General features: G+C 47.6%; 1 protein-coding gene across 2 annotated transcripts in view; it reads right to left on the reverse strand.

Moving 5' to 3' along the window:
- LOC115089622 (phospholipase B1, membrane-associated-like) overlaps positions 1 to 21,972 on the reverse strand; it is a 296,793-nt gene that overhangs the window by 182,376 nt on the left and 92,445 nt on the right. For both annotated transcript variants that reach the window (XM_029597713.1, XM_029597714.1), the window contains exons 6-8: positions 6,461 to 6,528; positions 6,165 to 6,208; positions 4,803 to 4,923 (exon numbers count right to left, since the gene is read on the reverse strand). In XM_029597713.1, the coding sequence (XP_029453573.1) occupies positions 4,803 to 4,923; positions 6,165 to 6,208; positions 6,461 to 6,528 (233 nt within the window). The remainder of the gene's footprint in view (positions 1 to 4,802; positions 4,924 to 6,164; positions 6,209 to 6,460; positions 6,529 to 21,972) is intronic.

Consider the following 21,972-nt stretch of genomic DNA (forward strand, 5'->3'; position numbering starts at 1 on the left):
GCCTTCAGAATTATCTATTGGGGCGACCGTTTTGACTAGTAACTGACCATGCCCCGCTGACATGGTTAGGCCAAATGAAAAACACAGATGCCCGCCTCATGAGATGGTACCTAGCCCTACAGCCCTATCAATTCATTGTTACAGATAGGGCTGGAAAAAAAACATGGTAATGCTGATTTTCTGTCTTGGGAGGGGGCTGGAACCTCGATGGAGGACCGCGAGGTTCCTCAACAAAGGGGGGGGGGGGGGAGATAAGTGATGGAGTGTATGTCTCCAGGCTGAGAACCAAAGAATCAACTGGGGAAAACTCAAGAGGGAGAGTGAAGAGAACCAGCCTTTCTCAGGGAGAGTGGTTTCTTCCACCAAGAGAGTCCAGAAAGCAGTTGCAGCTGTGGGAAGGGGGCAGGCAGGATGACTGGACCAATCAAGATAGTTCAGGGGAGAGGCCTAGGGCCTATAAAAAGGGACCCTCGGGAGACCTACTTCAGTCTCCCTCAAGCTGCTCAGAAGGCGATAAGGACTCCCCATGGAAAGAACTCTAGGAACAGTAAAGGCTGGTGGGATCAAGAATCTTGACCCTCTAAAGAAAAGAGCAAGGTTTGCTGGCATGTAGTTTTACTTTGGGTTTGTTCTTCTCTTTTCTGTTTGGACTTGCTGAAATTGTGGACCGAGACTAAAAGACTTAAAAATTCACTGCCTTGGGAAACAACTGGGTGGTAAGACTGTGTTAAGCCATGAGGTTCCAATGGCTCCCCTGATAAAGGTCAGACTGTAGAGACCAGGTGAAGAGGCAGTTTGAGACCCTGGTCAGGAGGACATTTGAGACTTACCCTGGACAAGTAAATTATCTGTGATCACAAGGATGGCTGTGAAACCCATTAGCCACACTTCCAGAAGGCAAGGACAGGCAGCAAACCCCAGGATATCATCACAATAGGTAACAGTATAAATGCCTCACACACACACAGATACTGCCCCATCACAGAATATGTAGCGCATGCACAGCAGCACTGCAAGCTTCTCTCACACATTCACATATATTTCCGCATCACAGAATAGGTACCGTATGGGCAGCAGCAGTGCAAGGTTCCCTCACACAGACTACCCCACCAGAGAACAGCTACTGCACAAGCAGCAACTGTCATGATTCCGCCTGCTATGCAACCTCCTTGCCAGCAGAGGGCATCATCAAGCCTCATTTACAACCACTCTAGCCGCCTTCTTGCTGGTCACAACATAACAGTTCCAGCCATACTTAACCCAGCCTACCCATTCCCTCAGTGCTGCTTCATCAAGTCACCCCAGCACCTTGACTGGGCCATCTATGCTTCCTTGCCTTACTTTCTAGCCTTGCCCATTGGCCTGCCTAGGCTTCCAGCCTACTTTAGCTTCTTGCCTTCTTCTGTGGCCTTCCAGATCTCTCTGCCTTGCTCTGCACCCTTCCAGGCCTCTCTGTGGCCTCTTGGGCCTTCCTGCTTTGTTCAGTGGTCTCCTGGGCCTCCTTGTCTTGCCTTGAGGACTTTGGGCCTTCTAGGCTCGCCTAGCTAGCCTTGTGCCCTATTGGGCCTTCTTGTTTGTTTCCTATTCTAGTCCTGTCTTTGTCTAGTCTTGACCTGATGTGTCCAGCCTTCGTCCTGCCTCGCCTAGTTCAGTTCAGTCCCTTATCTGTTTCCCAGGCCTTGCCCTTCCCCTTGCCTTTTGGTCCAAGCTTGTCCTTGTTCCTATTACACGTCACTGGTCATGCCTGTATCAAGCTCCCAGCCTGTACCTTGTTCAAATACCCAGCCGGTACCTTGTTTGGGCTCCCAGCTGATGACATGTCCCAGATCCAGCCATGCTTCTACATTGGGCTTGTCCAGTTTCACATAACTTCCGCCAGCCATCAGAATCCAAGGGCTCAACCAGCGGGGCAAGGGGCTAGTAATGACAGAAGAGCCAGTCTGGCCCTGCCCCCAAGTCTGATTCTACTGCTGCTGGGGGAAATCCCAGCTCAGCCTACCTGACCTATGACAGCAGTAGTGCAAGCTTCTCATACACGCAAACACACACACTCACACACAGATACTTTCCCATCACAGAACAGATAGCACATAGGCAGCAGCAGTGCAAGCTTCCCTCACACACACACACAGATACTGCCTCATCACAGAACAGATACTGCATGGGCAGCAGCAGTGCAAGCTTCCCTCACACACACACACACACACACAGATACTGCCCCATTACAGAACAGATACTGCATGGGCAGCAGCAGTGCAAGCTTCCCTCTCATAATCACGCAGACTGCCTCATCACAGAACAGATACTGCATGGGCAGCAGCAGTTCAAGCTTCCCTCACACACTCACACAGACTACCCCATCACAGAACAGATACCGCATGGGCAGCAGCAGTGCAAGCTTCCCTCTCATAATCACACAGACTGCCTCATCACAGAACAGATACTGCATGGGCAGCAGCAGTGCAAGCTTCCCTCACACACTCACACAGACTACCCCATCACAGAACAGATACCGCATGGGCAGCAGCAGTGCAAGCTTCCCTCACACACATAGACTGCCTCATCACAGAACCGATACTGCATGGGCAGCAACAGTGCAAGCTTCCCTCACACACTCACACAGATACTACCTCATTACAGAACAGATACTGCATGGGCAGCAGCAGTGCAAGCTTCCCTCACACACACACAGACTGCCCCATCAAAGAACAGATAGCACATAGGCAGCAACAGTGCAAGCTTCCCTCACACACTTATTTATTTAAAATCTTTTCTATACCGTCATTCAGTAAATTAACCATCACAACGGTTTACAAAAAGGCACGTAAAGTAATAGAAATTAGTTTCAAATAGCTAAAACATTATAAATGTGCCAACAATGTTCGGTAACAGGGTTCTTTCAATATAAAACTATTTGTTGAGTTTTGATTTTGTTAGGTTGAAGTTTCTATTGCAGTTCATATATAAAGAAAACAATCTTAGGTGTATTTAAAGGTGGGAAAAAAATTAAATTAAAAATTTTTTAAAAAGTAAATTAAAAACTACATATTTGGTGCAGACTTACAATCTTATTTGCTTTCTCCATTCTTTTTAGGAAAAGCCTGTTTAAAGAGCCAGGTTTTTAGGCTCTTTAAACAGGCTCTTTAAACAGGCTCTTTAAACAGGCTCTTTAAACAGGTTTTTCTGCAGTCTTATCTCCAGAGGCATTGAATTCCATAATGTGGGTCCCGCCAAAGTTGTGCTCGCTCCCTTACTTGTGTGAGTCTAGCAGACTTAACAGAGGGGATAGTCAGTAATAGGGATGTGCAGCAGGGACGGATTCATCCCATTCGTTATTGGTATTCGTCGGGACCCAAATCCGTTGCATCCGTTCTCGGGGGACCCCGATCCGTTCATTAATTACATATGTATTCGTTTCCAAAAAAAACCCCATCCCACCCCTTTAAATTTAATTAACTACAATCCCCCACCCTCCTGACCCCCCCAAGACTTGCCAAAAGTCCCTGGTGGTCCAGCGGGGGTCCTGGAGCGATCTCCTGCACTTGGGCTGTCGGCTGCCGGTATTCAAAATGGCGCTGATAGCCTTTGCCCTCACTATGTCACAGGGAGTCAGGAGTGTGGGGGTTTATTCGTTAGTGATACATTGTATTCGTGGGGGTTCGCCATATGTTTCGTGACCCCCACGAATACAACGAATATGGCATATACGTTGCGGATTGCCAATATGTTGCAAACGAATGCACACCTCTAGTCAGTAGTGCTTTATTAGCTGATCTTAGGTTTCTGTGTGGAACATGTACACGTAATGCTGTGTTCAGCCATTCCGCTTTTTTGTCATGAATTAGTTTGTGTATTGTGCATAGCGCTTTATATTGTACTCTTTATTCAATAGGTAGCCAGTGTAGTTCTGCAAGTGTTCCAGTAATGTGATCTCTTTTTCTTTTACCTGTCAATATTCTTTCGGCTGAATTTTGCAATATTTGAAGAGGTCGTGTGGTCACCTGTGGAAGTCCTAGGAACAGGGCTTTGCAATAGTCAGTACTCGCGAAAATTAGTGCTTGTAAAACTGTTTGGAAATTTGATAGTGCCCCATCACAGAACAGATACCGCATGGGCAGCAGCAGTGCAAGCTTCCCTCACACACTTACACAGACTGCCCCATTACAGAACAGATACCGCATGGGCAGGAGCAGTGCAAGCCTCCCCATGCTGGCTTCCAATGTGCCTCGATTCTGCTCTGAATGGGCCACCTCTCTGAGACTTCATGTCTCTGCAATCTTCGGTCTCTCTGCTGAGACTACCAACAACAGTGCTATAGTTAGAGCTAAACTGCAATAGGTGTTTTATATTTAGCAATATGGAAACCAGAGAACACTAAGACCACCAAATTATTTCATGCAGTCTATCCAAAGGCTTTCAGTTTGTTCTAAAATTTGAAAAAAATCAGAAAAGTGACTTCTGTGATTCCTCATTATCTCGCTGGGTATTCTTCTGGCAACCTATGCATGGATCCAGGCAAAAGGTTGGGAACTTCTTGACTGAGGAAGCAGGTAGAATAAAGTTAATAAACATAGAAATTTCATAATGAATGAATGAACGAGACGCTCATGGATGGAAGTTCAGTCACAGGTAAGATTCTTCAAGTCTGTATTTCTAGGACTTGATGGCATTGACTGAGATTACCACTTAAATGCTAAGTGCCAAGGAGGGACTGATGCTAGGAACCTTTCCTTTTTAGAAAGGAAGACTAAGATAAGGGTTGAAGGAGCATTAGGTGAAGAAAATAAAATTCATTTACTTACTGAGATTTGGCGCCGCTTACTGCTAGATTAAAGCCAGCCTTCTCCCAATGAACTCCTTTCTCGATCTTAGTCTCGCCCGTTGAATAGCCAATGATATTAGGGTTGAAAAGTTTAAAGATATCTATGAGGCAAACAATGACATTAAGAAATGAATAATTCCACTCAGACTAATCTGAAGTCTTGGGGAATGTGACAAGACCTCGCTCTGCTTAAACTCAGATTGCAAGCCATTTGTGGCAGGGGCATAGCAAGCATATACTTTTCTTGTACAGTTCTCAGTACACTCCTGATATTAAAAAATAATAGATTTCAAGTGTTAAATAACAATATACAGTAATAATGGAATAATGTGTATTCCTAGAAGATCTAATGTACACTGGATTATTTTCTTAATAGATTATGAGCCAACAATTTATGTGCTTATAAATAATTTGATATTGTAGAACAAGATGACTATAATAATGCAAAAGGATGAGTTTGAGGAGGGCTTCAGTTTAAAATAAAACATAGTTTTGTTATAAAGGCAGTTACCACACTGAGACAAAAGACAGAAGGAAGGAAGGGTAATGAGCTGTGTGCTGGTGGATCAATGTCCCACTGCACAATAAGAAGGGAAGGAAGGAGAATAAGCTGTGTGCTGGTAGGTCAACATGCAGCTGCACAGTAAGAAGGGAAGGAAGGGGAATGAGCTATGTGCTGTTAGATCAGTGTGCAGCTGCGTAGAAAGAAGAGAAGGAAGGTGAATGATCTGCATGCTGGTAGATCAATATGAAGTTGCACAGTAAGAAGGGAAGGAAGATGAATGAGATGTGTACTGGTAGATCAATATGAAGCTGTACATTAAGAAGGGAAGGAAGGGTAATGAGCTGTGTGATGGTAGATCAACGTGCAGCTGCACATTAAGAAGGGAAGGAAGGGGAATGATCTATGTGCTGTTAGATCAATATGCAGCTGCATAGTAAGAAGGGAAGGTGAAAGAGCTGCAAGCTGGTAGATCAATATGAAGCTGCATAGTAAGAAGGGAAGGAAGATGAATGAGCTGCATACTGGTAGATCAATATGAAGCTGCACAGTAAGAAGGGAAGGAAAGGAAATGAGCTGTGTGCTGGTAGACCAAAGTAAGAAGGGAAGGAAGTGGAATGAGCTGTGTGCTGATAGGTCAACATGCAGCTGCACAGTAAGAAGGGAAGGAATGGGAGTGAGCTACATGCTGGTAGATCAATGTGCAGCTGTACAGTAAGTAGGAAACGAAGGGGAATGAGCTGCGTGCTGGTAGGTCAATGTGCAGCTGCATAGTAAGGAAGGAAGGAAGGGGAATGAGCTGTGTTCTATTAGGTCAATTTGCAATTGCACAGTACTCACTTGGAAGAGTAATAATGTCTGAAAAGCTTCCATAGCCTCCGATGCTGAGGAATAAACAACATAAGAGCTGATGTCAGATATGAAAGTAGAGGTAACTAAAGCTCTATTTAGTACCCCTGAAGTGGTTCATAAATATTTCTTCATAAATCATTCCTCAGATAGTGATCATTGCCAATGCAATAGTTGGGCTTTCAGGCTCTATCAGCAGCTGACTTTGTATGAGTATATCTCCATGACCCATGTTAGAAGTACAGATATGAGGTAAGGCGATGAACCTCGGAGATTTCACTACTGACCTCCAGGATAGCTGGCGATACTCAATGTACATTTCCTCGAGTTTGGTAGCATTTGCTCCAGCTGCTGCCTGCAAATTAAGGTCAATGTTTAGCCAACAAACTTGGTACTGCAAAATAGGTACTTGAAAGCTTATTACAATTTATTGAAAATATTTAAAGATGCAGTTAAATTTGACAATGCAGGAAGTGATAAAGTATGTTCTGTGTAGAGGAGAATAGTAATGGAAACTGGTTAGTGGCAGCATCCATCGCCTTGGCCATGTTTCAAATAAAAAGGACAGACTGTTTTTGTTCTCATGTTCTCTGGAGCGATGGCAAACTTCCTGTTTTGACAACAATAAATGCAAAAGAGGCCTCAGCTGTATTATGTTAGTTATAAATATTTGCCCTTGTGGAAATTAATGGATTTAAAAATCAAAACCTTCTCTTATTCCTGGAGTTCTCTGGCAGCAAATCTTTTCCTAAATATGCTCTCCCCTCCACTCCAGGTTCTACTTGCGTCTCTTGTGGTAAAGGTTCAGGATTCCAAGCAGTCTGGAGACACATAGTACCATCCATCAACCGAAGGGAGAGATTTTATTTAAGATGTATTGCAGCTTTCTTAGTGGATCTGGACACAGTTTACTGGACATTAGATGAATAAATTGCAGTGGGTCCTCCGTTTCAGTGCTTTATCCTACACTAAGGGTGTTACGGGTCCAGGCCTATGTCTGGACGGGGAGGAAGACATCTTTTCCAATGGCCCCTGGTGCTGTCGATCACTATCTCTGTGACCACTTCACCCTCTATATCACATAGTTCCAGGAAGTTAACAAGTAGCACATTTAAGACTAATTGGAAAAATTCTTTTTCACTCAACGCACAATTAAACTCTGGAATTTGTTGCCAGATGATGTGGTTAGTGCAGTTAGTGTAGCTGGGTTTAAAAAAGGTTTGGATAAGTTCTTGGATAAGTCCATTAACTGCTATTAATCTAGTAGACTTAGGGACTAGCCACTGCTATTAATTGCATCAGTAGCATGGGATCTTCTTGGTGCTTGGGTACTTGCCAGGTTCTTGTAGCCTGGATTGGCCATTGTTGGAAACAGGATGCTGTGCATGATGGACCCTTGGTCTGACCCAGCATGGCAATTTCTTATGTTCTTAAGAGCAAGGAAACCAAAAGGGTCCATCCATTCCCCAGTAAGTCCACACTTGGGAGTTTGGAGTTGGTATTCAAATAAAAAATAGACTTTACCGTAACCTAAAGAAGAGGATCCAGATCAAGATGATAAAAATAAGAATCAGCATTCATCCAATTATAAACAAAAATAAATGGTTTCCCTGTCAATCCTTACTCTGCTCACTTCTCTTCTTGTTCTTGCACCTTCATCTTGATTGATAATATCCTCACTAGTGAGAGTGGGATAACTCGAGTGTAGTTCCAGTTCTGGCATGAACTGGTCTGGAAAAATATCCCAAGCAAAATATCCAAAAAGGGTTCCAACAAGTCAAAATCTTCAACTGTTAAGTAGGGATGTGAATCGTGTCCTCGATCGTCTTAACGATCGATTTCGGCTGGGAGGGGGAGGGAATCGTATTGTTGCCGTTTGGGGGGGTAAAATATCGTGAAAAATCGTGAAAAATCGTTAAAAATCGAAAAATCGAAAAATCAAAAAACCGGCACATTAAAACCCCCTAAAACCCACCCCCGACCCTTTAAATTAAATCCCCCACCCTCCCGAACCCCCCCCCCCCAAATAACTTAAATAACCTGCGGGTCCAGCGGCGGTCCGGAACGGCAGCGGTCCGGAACGGGCTCCTGCTCCTGAATCTTGTCGTCTTCAGCCGGCGCCATTTTCCAAAATGGCGCCGAAAAATGGCGGCGGCCATAGACGAAAAAGATTGGACGGCAGGAGGTCCTTCCGGACCTCCGCTGGACTTTTGGCAAGTCTCGTGGGGGTCAGGAGGCCCCCCACAAGCTGGCCAAAAGTTCCTGGAGGTCCAGCGGGGGTCAGGGAGCGATTTCCCGCCGCGAATCGTTTTCCGTACGGAAAATGGCGCCGGCAGGAGATCGACTGCAGGAGGTCGTTCAGCGAGGCGCCGGAACCCTCGCTGAACGACCTCCTGCAGTCGATCTCCTGCCGGCGCCATTTTCCGTACGAAAATGATTCGCGGCGGGAAATCGCTCCCTGACCCCCGCTGGACCTCCAGGAACTTTTGGCCAGCTTGTGGGGGGCCTCCTGACCCCCACGAGACTTGCCAAAAGTCCAGCGGGGGTCCGGAAGGACCTCCTGCCGTCCAATCTTTTTCGTCTATGGCCGCCGCCATTTTTCGGCGCCATTTTGGAAAATGGCGCCGGCTGAAGACGACAAGATTCAGGAGCAGGAGCCCGTTCCGGACCGCTGCCGTTCCGGACCGCCGCTGGACCCGCAGGTTATTTAAGTTATTGGGGGGGGGTTCGGGAGGGTGGGGGATTTAATTTAAAGGGTCGGGGGTGGGTTTTAGGGGGTTTTAGTGTGCCGGCTCACGATTCTAACGATTTATAACGATAAATCGTTAGAATCTGTATTGTATTGTGTTCCATAACGGTTTAAGACGATATTAAAATTATCGGACGATAATTTTAATCGTCCTAAAACGATTCACATCCCTACTGTTAAGTCAGCTATAAAAAATACAAGTCTCTTGAGTTAGTGGCCCAAAAGTCTACATCCTTCTCTTCACCCAATCTGTTAACTGGTCGAATGGGCAACCATATCTCTATCACAGCCCTTTGGGATACCAGGCTGCGAACCTTGTTACTTACCTCTCTTTCTCCTGTTTCTGCCTCGCTGGGTCAAGTAGCAACCTCCGCTAACGAACGCTGACCTCCGCGGTGTCCTCCAAGCAGCCTGGGCATGCCGGACTGCCATGTTCCTTCCGGAATTACCTAAGGCGTGTGCACGGAAGGGCCTCCTAAGTACACGTCATGGCGGGAACCTCGGGGGCGTCCCCTTCACGATGACGTCAGATGACTGCAGTACTTAATCCACTTGGCCCTTGGCTAAGACGAGTTAGCAAGGTTTACCTGCCTAACTAATTCCGCTCTAATGGGACTTCCTGACTCCGTGGACCTAGATGCTGAGTACCCGCTTCTCGAGGGCTCACCAGCACTTTGGCTATCCACTCCTTGGAGGGACTCCTTGCCTGCATCTCCTGCCTAACCACCTTCTCGGAGCTGCTGAGCCTTTAGTGAGTACTTCTCTACTTCTACTACTATGCTTGCTGGATTCTACTGTGGTGTACCCCGCTTGTCAGACCGTTACCGCACCTCTACAGCCAAGCCTCTCTTCGCTCTGTGCTGCTGTTCCTGCCTCATCTCACTACAGCTTCCCCAGGCATTCCTCGTCTTCTACCAACACAGTCTCCTCGGAGTACCCCGCTCTGAGGACCGCTACCGGAGCTGCACTCTGAAGATCTTCCATCGCCTACCGGAGATTCCTGGCATACCTGCTCTGCAGCATCAACCAGATACCATCTGCTACAGCATCATTGGGGTATTCCAGTGCCTGCACAGAACTGTGTCTTTCTCTTTCTCATCTCCCGCTCTGCGGGCTTGCCTTCTCTCCATAATAAAGTCTCTCCACCAGGGTGTGTTGTGAATTCAGATCAAACCTGCCTATGGTGAGGCCCACGGGGCTCCTCCCTGTGTGCGGCGTTAACCCTTACCTCAGACAAAGGGTTCACACCTACCCTAGTTCCTAACAGATTGCTAACTCCATGGACCCGGCTCAGGTCTCAGCCCTTCAGGCCATCCCAGGCCTGGCCCAACACATCACAGAACAACAACGGACTTTGGAGAAATTGGCAACAGCCTTCAACTAGCTAAATTCTCAGCTGGAAGCGTCTATCTCATCTAACAAGGGCACTACCTCACCTCTGGGATTACCCATGCGAGTCTCTATTCCCTTGCCTGCTCCTACTCATTTTACAGGAGATCCCATGTTATGTAGGGGTTTTTTGAATCAGTGTCTCATGCACTTTTCGCTACAGCCCACCTACTTTCCAACAGTGGAAGCTAAAACCATGTATATTCTGTCCCTTCTAGACGGGAAAGCCTTGGCTTAGGCTTCACCTATTTGGGATCGCAACGAGCCCATCCCCAAGGATTTGATGAGATTTCTTGCACTTTTTCGATCAGTGTTCGAAGACCCTGCTCACAAGACTATCGCCGGATCTGCTCTGCTTCACCTACAGCAGTGCACCAAATCCCTTTCTAACTATGTCATTGAGTTCAAGACCCTATCTTCGGAACTGCATTGGGACCTTGGTTGCCTGAGAACCATTTTTCTTGAAGGTCTCAGCAGTCGGATTAAGGATGAACTAGCAGCGCGGGAACTGCCAGAGACCCTAGATGCTCTCAAGGACCTTGCAGGACGGATTGATCACCACCTATGGGCGCGAACATAAGAGCAAAAAGGGAATAAGAAGCCCCCTGCTGGAGTTCCTCTTCCTCATCTGGTGACTGTGACTCAGGCCCCGCCAGCACCCAGCAATGAGGAGGAAGAGCCTATGCAATTAGGCCGCAGTCGCTTAATGCCCAAGAGAGACGTTACTGCAAAAGCCGGGGCCTCTGTATGTATTGTGGCGAATGAGGCCATGCTGTCCAGTCCTGTCCTATCTATCCGGGAAACTCGCAGGCCTAGGCTGGAGGACTCTTCCTAGGTCTGACCACATCTTCTCCTCCACTCACATTTCCTGTCTCAATAAGAACATAAGAAAATGCCATACTGGGTCAGACCAAGGGTCCATCAAGCCCAGCATCCTGCTTCCAACAGCGGCCAATCCAGGCCATAAGAACCTGGCAAGTACCCAAAAACTAAGTCTATTCCATGTTACCATTGCTAATGGCAGTGGCTATTCTCTAGGTGAACTTAATAGCAGGTAATGGACTTCTCCTCCAAGAACTTATCCAATCCTTTTTTAAACACAGCTATACTAACTGCACTAACCACATCCTCTGGCAACAAATTCCAGAGTTTAATTGTGCGTTGAGTAAAAAAGAACTTTCTCCAATTAGTTTTAAATGTGCCCCATGCTAACTTCATGGAGTGCCCCCTAGTCTTTCTACTATCCGAAAGAGTAAATAACCGATTCACATCTACCCGTTCTAGACCTCTCATGATTTTAAACACCTCTATCATATCCCCCCTCAGTCGTCTCTTCTCCAAGCTGAAAAGTCCTAACCTCTTTAGTCTTTCCTCATAAGGGAGTTGTTCCATTCCCCTTATCATTTTGGTAGCCCTTCTCTGTACCTTCTCCATTGCAATTATATCTTTTTTGAGATGCGGCGACCAGAATTGTACACAGTATTCAAGGTGTGGTCTCACCATGGAGCGATACGGAGGCATTATGACATTTTCCGTTTTATTCACCATTCCTTTTCTAATAATTCCCAACATTCTGTTTGCTTTTTTGACTGCCGCAGCACACTGAACCGACAATTTCAATGTGTTATCCACTATGACACCTAGATCTCTTTCTTGGGTTGTAGCACCTAATATGGAACCCAACATTGTGTAATTATAGCATGGGTTATTTTTCCCTATATGCATCACCTTGCACTTATCCACATTAAATTTAATCTGCCATTTGGATGCCAAATTTTCCAGTCTCACAAGGTCTTCCTGCAATTTATCATAATCCGCTTGTGATTTAACTACTCTGAACAATTTTGTGTCATCTGCAAATTTGATTATCTCACTCTTATTTCTTTCCAGATCATTTATAAATATATTGAAAAGTAAGGGTCCCAATACAGATCCCTGAGGCACTCCACTGTCCACTCCCTTCCACTGAGAAAATTGTCCATTTAATCTCAGACTCCCAGAATTTCAAACATTGGCCTTAGTGGATTCGGGTGCTGGTGGAAATTTCATCCTCAAGCAATTACTGGACCACCTATGTATCCCCACCATTCGGATACCCACTCCATTACAGCTGTCCTCCATACATGGTGAGCCATTACCGGGTGAGGTCTCCCTCTCCACACAAACCATCCATCTATGTACAGGCTCTCCTCATTCTGAGACCCTTTCGTTCTTTGTGTTGGACAAAGCCATACACCCGCTGGTACTCAGGCTACATGGCTCCTGACTCATCAGCCTCAATTTGACTGGAGTACCTTGGAGTGTCACAATGGGGACCCAGTTGTCATGAGAAATGCTTGAAGAGAAACCACTACCATGTATGACGACCACCGCTACCCTTCCAGGATTACCGCCATGTTATGCAACATATCAGGATGTTTTTTCTAAGAAAGCTGCTGATGTATTTCCACCGCATTGGACTTTTGACTGTGCTATCAATTTAAAGCCTAATACTGAACCACCCAAGGGTAGTGTCAACCCACTATCCTTAATAGAGACCAAGGCCATGTCAACTTATTTCCAGGAAAATCTAAAGAAAGGGTTTATTCGTCCCTCAAAATCGCCGGCAGGAGCCGTTTTCTTTTTTGTGGGGAAGAAGGATGGATCCCTTCGCCCATGTATAGACTACTGAGGTCTAAACGAAATAACAATGAAGGATCGTTACCCACTACCTCTGATTTACGAGCTTTTTAATCGACTCCAAAGAGCTAGAATTTTCACAAAATTGGACCTCAGGGGCGCTTATAATTTGGTGTGTATCCAACAAGGGGACAAGTGGAAGACGACATTTAATACCTGCAATGGCCGTTTTGAATAACTAGTCATGCTCTTCGGCCTTTGCAACACTCCTGCCGTCTTCCAAAATATGATGAATGAAATTCTTCGAGACCTACTATACCGAAGCGTGGTAGTATATCTTGATGATATACTGTTATTCTCCCAAGACCTCTAGAACAACCAACGAGATGTCATCGAGGTACTACAGAGACTACGGGCAAAACGGCTGTATTCCATATTAGAAAAGTGCTCTTTTCATCAGGAGTCGGTACCTTTTCTAGGCTAAATGGTATCCAGCCGGGGTTTTGAGATGGACCCACAAAAGACCTGGAATGTCCAAGACTGGCCCCAGCCTACCGGTCTCAAAGCCTTACGTTGCTTCTTAGGCTTCACAAGCTACTATCGTTCATTCATCAAGCATTACTCTACCTTGACCATGCCATTGACTGCCATGACGCGAAAAGAAGCCAATCCAGCACAATGGTTCCCAGAAGCACTCAATACCTTCCAAAAGCTAAAAAAACCTTTCCTCCAAGAGCCGTGTCTCCGCCGCCCAGATCCCCGATGACCATTTGTAGTAGAGGTGAATGCTTCTGATGTCGGAGTAGGAGCCATTCTAAGCCAGCATACCAAATCTCATACCTTGTGTCCATGCTCTTTTCTTTCACTGTGTTTCTCTCCGGCCGAGAAGAATTATGGAATTGGGGATAAAGAGTTACTTGCCATCAAGTTAGCTTTCGAAGAGTGGCGACCCTGGCTCAAGGGTGCACAACACCAAATAACCGTCTACATGGACCATAAAAATTTGGAATATCTGCACCACGCACAATGCCTAAACCATAGGCAGGCTCGATGGTCCCTATTTTTTAATCGTTTTGATTTTTTGCTGAAATACAGGCCGGGAGAGAAGAATACACGAGCAGACGCACTTTCACGCTCTTTTGCCACCAAAGACACACCCGACAAATCTCGTCATATAATTGACCCTGCCAAGTGTTGTTGTCCACCACTCACGTGGCTCCCACCAGGAAGACGGTGGTCTCCCGTAACCTCAGGAGAAAATTTCTCAAATGGGCTCACGATTCCTTGCTCGCAGGCCACCCAGGCCAATCTCAAACTTTAGCCACCATTGAGAGATACTATTGGTGGCCGTCGATGAAAAAAAGACATAAAGGCCTATGTGGCATCATGTGAAACCTGCGCCCGACAAAAGCCTCCAGCATGTCGTCCTTGGGGACTTCTTCAACTGTTACCTACACCCAGTGAACCATTGACGTACATAGCCACAGACTTCGTGGTCGACCTTCCCATATCCAATGGCAACAACACCATAAGGGTCACCATTGACCAGTTTAGCAAGATGGCACACTTTATGACATCACCTGGGCTGCCAACAGCCCCTGAACTGGCAAAATTATTTATTCGCCACATATTCCATCTGCATGTCATGCCGAAACACATACTCTCTGACAGGGGAGTTCAGTTCACTGCAAAATTTTGGAGGTCACTCTGCAAAAAATTTGGAATTGCGTTACGACTTAACATCTGCTTACCACCCACAAGCGAACGGATAAATGGAGAGGATGAATCGCACCCTTAAGCAATTCCTATGCTCATATATTAACTCTAGGCAGAATGATTGGGACGAACTATTACAGTGGGCTGAATTTGCACTCAATTCTCATCCTTCGGCCTCAACTGGGTCATCTCCATTTCAGCTAGTCTTCGGACGCTAGCCATTACCTCCACTATCGATTCCTCTAACAGTCTCCTCTCCAGCAGCTCAGGCTTTGGCACAAGAATTACATCATCTGTGGGAGCAAACTAAAGGTCTGATACTGAAAGCAGGACAGCAAGCCAAGAAATTCTATGATGCACATCATAGGGCAGCTCCTCAACTTTAACCTGGAGATAAAGTCTGGCTAAGCACCCACTTCATATGACTTAAATTGCCTTCCGTACAATTTGCACCATGTTTCATTGGTCCTTTCACTGTCCATCGCCTTGGAACAATGACCTACAGCCTGTATTTGCCACCCTCACTCCGGATTCATAATGCATTCCACATATCCCTACTGAAGCCACTTGTTCTTTCCGAATTTTTAAAGAGGACTCTGACCCACAGCCCATCTCTGCGGAGAAAGATATCACATACCAGGTGGAGGATATCCTCGATGTAAGAAAACGCGGTAAACACTGGGAATATCTTATCTCCTGGGAAGGATTCGGTCCAGAGGAAAACAGCTGGGAACTTCTAGTAACATCTTAGATAGAGACCTCATCAAGAAGTTCCACTTGGCTCATCCTAGAATGCCAAAGCCCCCGGGGAGGGGGCCCTAAGAAGGGGGGTACTGATGCGCTCCTCGGTCACAGAAGGCTGCAAACCTTGTTGCTTACCTATCTTTCTCCTATTTCTGCCTCGCTGGGTCAAGTGGCAACCTCTGCTAACGAACGCTGACCTCCGTGACATCCTCCGAGCAGCCTCAGCATGCCCAACTGCCATGTTCCATCCAGAATTACCTAAGGTGCATGCAAAGGCCTCTTAAGTACATGTCATGGCAAGAACCTCGGGGGCGTCCGCTCCTGATGAGTACTTCTCTACTTCTACTACTATCTTGCTAGATTCTACTGCGGTGTACCCCGCTTGTCGGACCATTACCGCACCTCTACAGCCAAGCATCTCTTCACTCTGCGCAGCTGTTCCTGCCTCATCTCGCTACAGCTTCCCCAGGCATTCCTCATCTTCTACCAACACAGTCTCCTTGGTGTACCCTGCTCTGCCGGCCGCTACTGGAGCTGCATTCTGAGGATCTTCCACTGCCTACCGGGGATTCCTGGCATACTTGCTCTGCGGCATCGACCAGATACCATCTGCTACAGCATCATTGGGGTATTCCCTTGCCTGTACACAACTGTGTCTGTCTCTCTCTCAACTCCCACTCTGTGGACTTGCCTTCTCTCCACCAGAATGTGCTGTGTATTCAGACCGAGCCTGCCTACTGTGAGGCCCACGGGACTCCTCCCTGTGGGTGGAGTAAACCCTCACCTAGGCCAAAGGGTTCACCACTACCCTAGTTCCTTAAACACTCTGACTGCACCTCTTACTGCTATGACCTGCAAGGGCTCTAATCTCTCTTTCTGGTCGCCCGAGGCCATTACAGATTTTCAAGACCTTAAAACTGCCTTCCTCCATGAACCATGCCTTCGACATCCTGATCCCAGATGTCCATTTATTGTCGAGGTTGACGCCTCTGATGAGGGAATTGGGGTGGTCTTAAGCCAGTACTCTGCCAATCAAACCTTACACCCTTGCTCCTTTTTCTCTAGACGTTTTTCTCCTGTGGAACACAACTATGCTACAGGAGATAAGGAGTTCCTGGCTATCAAATTAGCCTTCGAAGAGTGGCATCCCTGGCTCGAGGGAGCTCAGCACCAGATCACGGTGTACACTGATCACAAAAACCTCGAGTACCTGCAACAGGCTCAATGCTTGAATCAGTGTCAGACCCGCTAGGCCCTCTTTTTCACCCGGTTTAACTTTTTGCTTCACTACCGACCAGCCAATAAGAATTGCCGGGCTGACGCCCTCTCCAGATGCTTTGTCCCTCCTTGCCACATTATAAACCCTGCTAAAGTCATCCTGGCTGCCACTTACCCGATCCCACCTGGTAAGACGGTGGTCCCGTGCTAGCTTCACCAAGAGTGCTTCGCTGGGCCCATGACTCCCTCACTGCAGAGCATCCCGGGCATTCCAGAACTCTGGCCTCCCTCCAGCGATTTTACTGGTGGCCAACCATGAGGAAGGATGCACAAGCCTACGTGGAGTCTTGCCTTACTTGCACTCGCCACAAACCTCTAGTGGGATCTCTTGCAACCGCTGCCAATTCCTAGCCAGCCATGGACCTACATTGCAACAGACTTTATTGTCGACCTTCCTCTCTCTGGTGGCAACAACACCATCTGGGTTATTGTGTACCGCTATTCAAAAAATGGCCCACTTTGTTGCTCTGCCTGGCCTCCCATCAGCCCCACAACTTGCTCTGCTATTCATCTGCCATGTGTTCTGGCTCCATGGCTTTCCTAAGCACATCCTGTCAGACCACGACATTCAGTTTACAGCCCACTTTTGGAGGTCTCTTTGTAGGAAATTCAATGTCTCTCTGGACTTCACATCTGCATATCACACTCAGGCCAATGGACAAGCAGAGAGAACCAATAAAATGCTCAAACAGTTCCTACGGGGCTATGTCAACCTCCAGCAAAACGATTGGGCAGACCTCCTTCCTTGGGCGGAGTTCACATTTAATTCTCATCCCTCTTCATCCACTGGTTCCTCACCCTTCCGGACAACAACCTCTTCCTCCACTGCCATTAACATTACCGTCCATTCTCCTGCTGCTCAGGCTTCCGCCTAAGAGTTACACCAGCTCTAGAATAGTACTCAAAAACTACTTCAAAAGGCCACCCAGAAGGCCAAGAAGTTCTTTGACACCCATCACAGTGTAGGTCCTCAGTTCAAGCTGGGTGACAAGGTGTGGCTTAGCACCTGGTTTATCTGCCTCAAGTTCCCATCTTCACGTTTCGCACCCAGATACATTGCCCCTTTTCTGATGCTCCGCCGGCTGGGCTTGGTTACTTACAAACGCCGGCTTCCACCTTCTCTCAAGATCCACAACACCTTTCATGTATCTTTGCTAAAACCCTTGGAATTATCTTGATTCTTGAAGAAGCCGCCCAAACCACAACCACTGTCTTTTGAAGCTGACATAGTATGCCAAGTGTGAGATGTCCTTGATGTGCGAAAACATGGGAAGAAATGGGAATACCTTCTCTCTTGGGAGGGTTTCGGACCAGAAGAGAATAGTTGGGAACCTGCCACCAATATTCTTGATAAAGACCTCATCAAATAATTCCATGCGACACATCCATCAAAACTGAAACCCCTGGGAGGGGGGCTTAGGAAAGGGGGTACTGTTATGACTGCCAGCCGTGGCCATCCGTGGCAGGCTCAACTCACGTCTTGTCATGCCTGGTTCTCTACCCCCGGTATTCTCGCGGCGGTGGCCAGCCGCTGCTGCTGTGTTCCTTCTGGCTCCCGGCACTCCACGTGATGGCTGGGACGCCGCCGACCAGCGTCCCGATCCTGGGCCTCTCTAGGCGCGCATGCCATCTATCCGCCCTTTAAAGAGCCAATCGCAGGAACGCCGGGCTTGTCCCCAGCTGATGACATCACTGGCCCGGAGTACTTAAGCTTCACCTCCAGTCCTACAAACCGACATGGCAATGAGTTCCTTGGTTCTTTCTTGGTGCCATTATCTCTCTACGGACCAGTTGTTCCCTTTGTCAGATCTCTGTGCTTCTCCTTCCGGGTTTCTGCCTCTGCGCTCCCCACTCTGAGAGGCCAGGCTCAGCGCTACTTCACTTGTTAGTCCCTATCGCAGTGCCGGCTGCTTCTTGGGATCCCCACGGCACTTCTCCTTGAGGTCTTGCTACAGTGCCTTCTCTCTTCAAGAGTTGGCTCAGCACAGTACTCCACCAGACTGTCTCAATGCCCCGCTTTTCAGGGCATCCTGCTGCGCTACTGCTACAGAGGGTTCTGTCACCAGGCTTGCCATGTCCCATGCAGTACTTCTGCGCTGCTACTCATCAGACACCTGCTTCAGCGGGTTTCCCGCTCTATCCTTCTTCCAGCACACTACAGTTCGTGTCTCTGCATCTGCACCTCCTCTCCTCGAGGCCAATCCCACGTTGTACTGCTCTACTCCCTTCAGAGCTACAGTGGCCTTGCACCCCCTGAGACTCCTTCACCTCCTCCCTGCGAGAGTGCTCCTGTTTCGAACTGTGCCTAACCTCTCTGCACTCACTCGCCTACACTCTCTGGGACCAGCCACACAGAGGCACTCCTAAGTCCTGCCGACCTCGGCACACAAAGGCTCAACCTGCGGGGAACGAGGGTCGGCACAGGTGAAGTTCCAGCTTGCCTCTGTTCCCGCCAGCCTCACCTCCCAATGGTGGGGACCTGTGGGGCCCAACCCTTCAGGTAGCAACAACCCCACCTCGGGCCTAGGGTCCACAATTCCTAACACTTAGTGTAAATTGAAGGGATGTCAGTGGGCAAAGCACTTGATTTATGCACAGAAACCATGCTTTGTACACAGTTTCTATTTTATGCACATAAACCCCTGCTCCATGAACTCCAGGTTTAACCGAATAAACTAACACTTGTCCCAGAAAGCTTACACCTGGGGCGGATTGGCCTATCAGGGAATCGGGCATCCCCTGGTGAGCTGGTCGCGCTAGTCACGTGGTCTGCCGAGTACGGCCGTGACAGAGGCACGCTCGGCAAACCACGTGGTATCTCCTGCGCTGGCCTGGGCGGCAAATCCCTGGGCCGGTCTTCATTGGGAATCCGCCGCTGGCTTGCACCACCTCTGACCAGAAGTTAAATTTCCGTTAAGCCCACATCACCTCTGTGCCTTGGGCAGTGATATCTAATGACACTCGCCACTCGGTTGCTCGCCGAGTGGCGAGTGTCACTCAACACGGACACTCGCCACTCGGTGAGCAATTCAAAGTACACCTTCTCTGTTCCTCATACCTGTTGCTATATGTACATTATTTCACTGTATGTAACTTGCTGCACTGTATATTAACTACTACTCCATATTGCACCCTTTTCCACTACCCTCCTCCATTTCACCTCCCATATCCCACTATACCACTCCACCGACCACTAGCGGAGCCAATATGGCTGCCTACGTAATCCCTCGCATCCACCACCCACTCTCCAGACTACCTCCCCCTCCCCTCCTTCCCCACCACTCCCCCCTCTCCGCAAATCCCTCATCCCCATCCTCACCTCGCCTCTGACCCAATTCCTCGGTCTCACCACCCTCTCCATTATACTTATTAACGCTCAATCCCTCTCCAAAAAGACGCCAATCCTCAATGACCTACTCACGGACTACACACCAGACATCTGTGCAGTCACTGAAACATGGCTCAAAGACTCAGACACCGTCCTCATAAACCAACTCCCATCCACCCTTTATGACATCTTCCCCATCCACCGACCCAAAAAAAGAGGAGGTGGACTCCTCCTAGCAGCCAAAAAATACCTCAACCTTAAACCTATCAGCATAGCCGCCCCACCTAAACTCGAAATAGGTCTTTTTAGGGCAGATGCCCTGCAAATTTGTCTAGTCTACGCCCCCCTACCATCCTTGAGTCCAACCCTTCTCCCCTAATTGAATTTGTTGTAGAATGGATAAAAACCGACACCCCTTCCATCATTCTCGGAGATTTTAATCTCCATGTTGATTCTCTCCCCCCCACTGCATCTTGCGAAACCTTCATTCAATCCCTCCTTGCCATAGGCTTCCGACAAATCATAGCATCTCCAACTCTCAAAGCTGGCCATACGTTGGACCTGATGTTTATCAACTCTAGCTTCCAGACCACCAACATACCCACCTGCACCCCAGTGCCTTGGTCCGACCACTGCCTCATTGAAGGCCGACTCTCCGCGAAGAGACCCCTTCCAAGTAACCATACTTCTCACACTACCATAATATCTAGAAAAACTTGCCCCAGCGACGAACTTACAGACGCATTAGCCTCTTCCCTACCAAGACTAATCTGCTCAGACCCTGACACAGCCTTAGCGTCCTGGAATAGCCTTACAGAAGACATTGCCAATAAACTATGCCCTCTCTCCGAACGAGTCATAAATACCTCTGTGAAACCCTCCAAGCCCTGGTACACCCAAGAGCTAAAAATCCTAAAAAGCAATCTCAGACAGAAAGAGAGAAAATGGCGCAAGGACCCAACCCTGCAACATTCCTCCAGCTACAAAACAGCCTTACACGAATACAGACTATCTACCCTCAAACACAAGCGAGACTTCTATGCAAAAAAAAAAATAAAAAATCCATGACTATAAATTCAACCCCAAGGTGCTTTTCTCCTATGTCGCCAGCCTCACCACCCCTATCCCACCTATCATACCAGACTCTGAGGCTGCAGCCAAATGTGAGGAACTGACCAACTACTTGCAAAATAAAATCTCCAACATCCTCTCCAGATTTCCCCTCCCCAATCTCTGTTCTCTCACCAACCTACCCTCTGTACCCTCATCATCCCAACCCACAATGGCCACACTTGACTTTACTTCCTCTAAGGAAATCATAAGTCTCCTTCGTAAACTTAAGCCAGCCTCTCACCCCAACGACACCATCCCTACCAAAGCTCTAATAGCCATCCCTAACAGCATAGCCAGAGCCATAGCAGATATTATCAACTACTCCCTCACCCATGGGATGGTCCCAGATCCCCTCAAGCACACTGTTGTCAAACCCCTTCTTAAGAAACCCTCCCTAGACCCAAAAGACCCCTCCTATTTCCACCCCATCTCCAACCTCCCTCTTATTTCCAAGCTAATGGAAAAAGTTGTTAATTCACAACTCATGGATTACCTTGAAAATCATGCTATCCTCCATGTTTCCCAATTTGGCTTCAGGAGACATTTCAATACCGAATCCTTACTCCTCTCCCTATCAGACTATCTCCTCAGAGGCTTGGGCCAAGGCCACAGCTACCTCCTTGCCCTCCTCGATATTTCAGCGGCTTTTGATACCATCAGCCACCACCACCTCCTGACACGGCTAGAAAGCATCGGCATCTCAGGAATAGCTCTCGCCTGGTTCAAATCCTATCTCTCAAACAGAAAGTTCTCTGTTAAAATTGGAAACAACCTATCTGCCTCACACCCTCTACAACAAGGAGTCCCGCAAGGCTCATCTCTTTCCTCAACCCTCTTCAATGTTTACCTCACCCCTCTCTGCC

This window comes from Rhinatrema bivittatum, chromosome 4 (assembly GCF_901001135.1).
Source record: "Rhinatrema bivittatum chromosome 4, aRhiBiv1.1, whole genome shotgun sequence".
Lineage (NCBI taxonomy): Eukaryota > Metazoa > Chordata > Amphibia > Gymnophiona > Rhinatrematidae > Rhinatrema > Rhinatrema bivittatum.